This window comes from Meleagris gallopavo, chromosome 6, assembly GCF_905368555.1.
Source record: "Meleagris gallopavo chromosome 6, MGAL_WU_HG_1.1, whole genome shotgun sequence".
NCBI lineage: Eukaryota > Metazoa > Chordata > Aves > Galliformes > Phasianidae > Meleagris > Meleagris gallopavo.
Genome location: NC_139409.1, coordinates 31,327,801 through 31,334,478, shown reverse-complemented (window position 1 = coordinate 31,334,478; position 6,678 = coordinate 31,327,801). Strand labels below are relative to the sequence as shown.

At 42.7% G+C, this 6,678-nt stretch overlaps 1 protein-coding gene across 3 annotated transcripts; it reads left to right on the top strand.

Annotated features, from left to right (window-relative positions):
- Positions 1–709: 709 nt before the first annotated feature.
- On the top strand, positions 710–3,272 carry CYCS (cytochrome c, somatic). 3 transcript variants are annotated; one of them, XM_010712789.4, is made up of 3 exons: positions 710–857; positions 1,721–1,897; positions 2,062–3,272. In XM_010712789.4, the coding sequence occupies exons 2-3, from the start codon at positions 1,729–1,731 to the stop codon at positions 2,208–2,210; spliced, it is 318 nt and encodes a 105-aa protein (XP_010711091.1). In that variant the 5' UTR covers positions 710–857; positions 1,721–1,728; the 3' UTR covers positions 2,211–3,272. The 3 variants fall into 3 exon arrangements, with proteins under 3 accessions (XP_010711091.1, XP_010711090.1, XP_003207183.1); XM_010712788.3 differs by having other exon boundaries at positions 721–882; XM_003207135.5 differs by having other exon boundaries at positions 728–878.
- The last annotated feature ends 3,406 nt before the right edge of the window (positions 3,273–6,678 follow it).

Genomic DNA, 6,678 nt, shown 5'->3' with positions numbered 1-6,678 from the left:
CACAATGTCTTTAGTTTTTAATCTTTCCAGTCATAGTTCTGGGAGTCTTGGTTTGAGATTGGAATTCAGCACTGGCAGAAATCAAGGTGAGCATTTCAGTCAGCTCCCTTGGACCTCGCTGACACGAATCTAACCATACATCATAAGCAAAGTAGCTTTATTTTAGTAACTTTACAGTTGGTGACAGCGTTGTTAACCCTTCACAGCAGGCAGATATTGCACGTCCACCACGTGAGGAAATACCTTAGCATCGCTTTCACCAACTGTGACGCTTCCTCCACCCTTTACTCCCTTCGGGAACCACACAGAACTCGCCCCAAACAGCACAGAGTCCTCGCGGAAGCCCAACTCCCCCCCCCCCCGCGCTCCTCACTCTCTCCCCGCCGGGCGGGGCTGACATCGCAGTCACGGTACTGGCCCAGGCCCCGCCCACCGCCACGCCGCCGCCAGCTGAGGTCAGAGCGTGATCGGGGCGCCCCGGGACACTTGCTTCACTTTCCGTTGTGCGCATGTGTTGCAGGCCCTCCCGCGCTTCGCGTCTGCCTTTACGTAGAGGAGTTCCGCCAGACGTCTTCCGCCGGAAGTAGTAGGAGAAGGAGCCCGGCGCCCGCGGTCGCAACCTACCCCGCTACTCGTCAGCGTCGTGACGTCATCCTTGACGGACAGGTGCTACAACCAGTCATAAGTCCGGCAGTCTGCATTTGATTGCTTACTGAGCCAGAGTGGGCGGGCGGGGTGCCGGCGCGGTTTGGCTGCAGCGACACCGGCTTACATAGGGCGGAGTCCGGCGTGTCCTTGGGCGCAGAAGCCGGACGGTGCGGGGCGGCCGGACTTATAGTCACCGCCGTGGGCGCAGCGTAAGCGGAGCGGCTGGTCAGGCAGGTGCGGGCGGCGTTAGGCGAGGCCCGCGGGTGATCAGGTTTTGACCTCCAAGTGGTGGTGCCCGCGTCTGGTGCCACTACGCGGCCCGGCGGACCGTTAGGCGGGAAGGGGGCGATGAGGGATGGGGCAAGGTGGTTCTGCCGCCTGCCTGGACGGCGGCCCGCTAGGATCCCTGAGGCGCGGCCTCAGCTGGCAGCGGAAGGTCACGGCCGGGCCTAGCGTCTCGCGGGGCGCCGCGTCCTGAGGGGCCCGGGGAGGTGCGGGGGGCCTCGCTGTGGATGAAGCTGCTGGGCCAGCCCTCGTCCCATCGTGAGGTGACCGCTCCGAGCGCGCCGCTCGCCTCAAGGTCAGCCCGGGCTGGGCCAGCAGCTGGGCATTGTGCGGCGGTGCCGCTCTCGGCGCTTCTGAGGTGGCGTGTTGCCCTGCGGGAGTGGGAATAGGAGCTGCTCTGTCCTTTATGCGAGGCTGTTGGTGACTGGGATGCCCCGCAGTTGTTGATCCTCAAGCTATACCTAGAACTTGTGCTCAATTTGCACTTCAAAAGTTACTGCCGTGCTTCTTAAATGCTCTGGGGCGTACTTGAGCTGAGGCATGTTTTTTTTTTTCCTGTTCTTCAGGCGTAAAATCTGTCACCCTAGTACCTTTTACACAGTCTAATAGTTCTATGCAAATCTTCAAACCAAAGAGCTGTAACTCGTGGCTGAAAGGCATTCAGGAGCGTTACCAGATTGATGACTGTAGCTGCAGTTTTGTAAACCAATGTGAACCTTTTTAAACTTTCTGTTGAGTAGTTGACCTTGATATTGTGATCCTGACCTCTGTATGTTTCCTGGTCTAGTACCAACAATGGGAGATATTGAGAAGGGCAAGAAGATTTTTGTCCAGAAATGTTCCCAGTGCCATACAGTTGAAAAAGGAGGCAAGCATAAGACTGGACCCAATCTCCATGGCCTGTTTGGACGCAAAACAGGGCAAGCTGAAGGCTTCTCTTACACAGATGCTAATAAGAACAAAGGTAAATGTGAAAGAGCTCCCCTGAGCTACTGGTGGTTCTTGGTGATAGTCAGAAGTACTGAAACCTGCAGAAAGCAAAATAATGTGAACGACCAGAAAAAAAATGTATTCATTTCACTTTGAAGTCGCTGCTTGTTTGTTCTTATTTTTTCACTTTTTTGCCAGGTATCACTTGGGGTGAGGATACTCTGATGGAGTATTTGGAAAATCCAAAGAAGTACATCCCAGGAACAAAGATGATTTTCGCGGGTATCAAGAAGAAGTCTGAGAGAGTAGACTTAATAGCATATCTCAAAGATGCCACTTCAAAATAAAAGTTATCTGCTGCCTTATTTATTTCACAAAGGAGATGGCAATGGAAATGTCTGTGACAAGATTGGTTTTTAAACTTTCTATTTTTACGTATACCATGTCTAACCTTAAAATCAGTTTTACCCATCGGATAATATCACTTGTGGTGGGTTACTGATGAGCACACTTGGCAGCCGTTAACTTATGGAATCTATGTAACTGGGTTGATTTAAATGAGTATAATGTTCAGTTGTTCTTAATCATGAAATTAAAAAAAAAAAAAAAAAATTTCCTGCCTCTTCATTGTTTAGAACAAAAAAGTACCAAACAAGTAACTGTAAAAAGTGTAATAGCTTTGATAACCCAACTTTTCAAAGTAAAAAAAATAGAGTGGGTCTTGGCATCTTCCACTGTAAGTCTTCTATTACATTATACTAAAGATTTAAAAGTAAACAAAGACTTAAAAATATTTTTCTAAACTTGATCAGTTCTAGGTGTTGTGGTGCATATTAATCTATCTAAAGCTTGGGGTAAGAATGCATCTCAAGTGCTACTTGTAAAATGACACTTGTGCCCAGATCCTTCGATCTAGTAGAAACGTTACTTGATTTATCTGCATTTTCACAGTTGCATGCACCAGTAGACTATAATTCTCCAGTATCATCTTTAAATCTTTTTGAATGTTATTGAAACTCTGTGTTCACTAGATCTCCAGAGAACAAACATTTGTAGTATAATGAATGAAAGAAGAAACATTTCTTCTGGAAAGGTAACTACAAAAGGCTGAGCTGAGAGTTGATAAATCTTATTTCAGCAGTAGCGTTAACCTAAAATCTACTGTTACACACAACTGCTGATGGAGATGCACAGCAATGAATGCACTGGTAGACTAATAAGAAACAGTCTTCTTCTGTGCCTGGCTGTAGCCTGTGTTATTGACAGTGTTAAGTAGTATTTTAGTATTTTAATTGCTTTTTTCTTTTTTTTCGGACTAAGCAAATTGTTCAGATGAATGTATTTACTGTGTATCAACAGTAAGGCACAACTAAGCGATCCATCTTGTAAATTAAAAGAATTCAAAGTTTTGTTTGCTGTATGTGTCTGAAACAAAAATGGTGGGGTTGTACAGGCTTTATATCACTACAGGACAAGCAAAAGCTCAGCATGAAAAAAGTAAATGCTAATAGTGTGGTGTGAATGCTGGTATGAAAAGTACTTGGAAGTGTGGCGCAGTTAGAAAGTATTTTGAACTAGAACCAGCAAAGCTAGGCTCTTCTTCCAGTGTTACCTTTGCTGTGCTTCTTTAACTGGATAGAACTGAAAACTCTAAATATCTTGAAGCTGTGCTGTGAAGTTGGTGGAATTCTCAAGTTATGTCAGGACAGAATGTTTAGCAACTGAGTTGGAAGTGACTGTTGTTCACAGTAAGTGGGGAAAAAAAGATTGCTGAGAAGTCTCAATGGTTGCTTCGTCATGTTTTGCGATTTTTTTCTTAATTTTTTTTCCAAACAATGTGCAAGTAGAGTTTCATGCAAACAGGAAGAAAGACTCAATATTAAGCATGTTGAATCAACAAAAAAACCAACAGAACTGAAGACATACCTTCAAGCTGTAGTTGTTAGACACTGCACAGTCTTCAGAAGTGGTGTTTTTATTGCATCTGTATGGCTATGCAGAACTTGTTGGTTTTTCACTGTGTCAGAGCCCTCATAGAACAGCCCTAGATGAAGAACATAACCTTACCCAGCTCTACAGTTTTTTTAAGATGGATTATAAAAGAGTGCTGTGAAACGAAACTGTTCCATTAGCACCTTTGTGAAACTGCAACACTTAGATTTTTCAAGCTGTCATTCTTTTCTGATAAGGGTGAAGAAGAAACAGTATATTCTGAGGAGTGTTTTGCAGTTAGACACCATTTAAGTCTGCACAAATCAAGTTATATCCTATCAGAAAAGAACTCCAGGAAAAGACAGAATGATCCTTTGTCCTAAGGTAGTAGTATATTTAGTTTAGCTTGTTTGGTTTTATCTGTATCTTAGAGCCTTTTTACAAGAGTGAAGTTCAAGCTAAAGCATAATGTTGGAAGGGGAGAAAATTGAACTTTTTCTTTCTAGATTAGTGATACATCCTTATTTATGTTTTGAAGGAAAGACCTCACTGTTAAAATGACATTTTTCTATGCATACAGTGCTGGAGATCAACAGATCACGAGATTTGTTGTAGTAAATAGTTAGCTTCCATTCTACTTGACAACACTGGGCAAGTGTGCTACAGCATTGCTGCAAGTGGCTCAGCAAAGTAGGAATACTGAAATGGAAGAATGTAAAATTGTCACTTATTGAGGCTAATATGAGTGCAAGTACCTGGGTGGTACTTTTTTGTTGGTTTCTTGGTTGGGTTTTTGTTTTGTTTTTGGAAGGAGGTGAGAGTAGGGAAGGAATGAGATTGACTGTGTATAATCAGTATTTTGTTCTTTGGTTTCAAGTTTTACTGAACAGAAATCTTATGTTTTGTGAAGTAGCAAGTGAATTGTTTTCAGTCTAAACACATATGTGATATTTCAGTAATTTATAATTACAAATTAAGGAATCGAGGCACCAAACATTGCACAATCCCATAAAGATGGGATTTTAATGGGACTATGCCATCAAACATATTCCTTTTCAAAGTATTGCTTTTCAAAACCAGAATGAAAGAGGAGAATTTTGAAATCATGGAAGTTATTAGTTATGCATCCTGGTGAAATTTAATGATACAGAAGCTCCATTTTAGAGTGATAGTTCATGTGATCTCACTGCAAACAGCTGCATTTGGGGAATCTGCATTTGTAGCAATTCACACCATTGTAGGTCGACACTTTGGCTAAAGATTTTTTTTATTTTTTTATTTTTGTTATAAAATATAGTATCAGTTGTCCAAAACAAATGTGATATGTTAGGCTTCTCTTAAGGGGAGGAAAGGAGATTGAACTTGTAAAGGAATTATCAGATATTCTAGTCTTGTCGTACATATCAAAGGTCATTAAAGTGCGCACGTTTACTTCTATTAAGCCTGGTCATTTGCTTTTAAAATGCATCCAAAAAACTTCCAGGACCTAAACCAACAAAATTCTTTATGTTGCTGCATATGGGATGAATAGAACAGTTTAAAACTGATACCCTGAAAACCAGGTTATTCTGAGAGGAGAGCAGCCCAGTGCTAGTAAGAACGTTAATCCTGAGAACCTGTATGCAGTCATGTCCTTCTCCAGCAGTCATGTCTGAATCGAGACTGAGATGGCTACATCCATTTGCTCGTGATTCACTGCTTGCGTGTAAGTACCTGCATGGATTTTTTTTTCCCACAATTATTTTGCTCTGAAATGGAGAAAATGTAATGGTTGCCTTTCAAATAATTAGTTTCTGGTTAGAGGTTTCACTAGAGGTGAGAGACTTGGATTACATGTTTGCATTGGTGACAGGATACCAACTGACATTCCTGAATTTCTAGAATATTGTTTTAAACATCAAGGTGAACACGTGCTAGAACAAAAATGTTCGCTGCTTCTTTTGGTGCTGTCTTTATGCAAGAGCAGAACTGGAAAGAAAACAAGCAGTGGGGACCTAACTGTAGCACAGTGTTCAAAACACATACCTTGGAGCAGGGAAGAAGTTGTGTGCTTTCCAGATGGTTTATGCATTTAATTTTAAACAGTCACGTATAAAAATAAACTTGGCAGTGGAGATCAGAAATCAATACTCAAGGCATTCTATGTCTCATTAACAGTTTTCGCTGCTGCTTTCTGCTGTGGGCCAGTGTTTGTTTGATGATGCAATGTGAACCCCTGCTCTCTTACCATCAGAATCACCCACTTTCTCGATGTGTTTTCTTCCTCCTCGTCATCCAGGTCTTGAAACATGCTTTTGTATGTTAGAATGTGCTGCCCTCATCTCGCCATACTGCCAGTGGGTCGTAAGCACCCAAAAGCTGTTGAACAGAAGAGTGTTCTCATCTTTACAGTACCCTACAGAAATTTACTGCTTGTGTCCTCGGTCAGCTGTGACTGATGACAATTTAACATGTCTGATGGTTTTTAGTTGGTCTTCCACTGACTTTTGCTGATCTTGTTTAACTCTCAGTTTTTATTAGGACTAACAAGCAGGTAGTTTTACATGGCTTTTAGCTGCACTATGTCAGGTCTTATTTATGGTGAGCTGCAACGTGAGAGCTGAGCAATAATTTGGGTCCACTTTACCTGATATGTAGTGCTTCCAGACAAATAAGAAAAATGCACTACATCTGGTAAATTTAAAAAATATCATTGGTGTCACCTCTGTGTGACTGGTCACCTCAACGTTGCAGCCATGTGCTGACGCTGACTGGAACCAGCCTTTCCCTGACAGCTTTTCATTCTACTGCTGATTCATTGCTCAGAGAGCAGAAGGAAATGAAAATCAGACTTCTCCATACTGTAACATGTTCCTTATGGGACTGTGACATTTTAATTCCAAT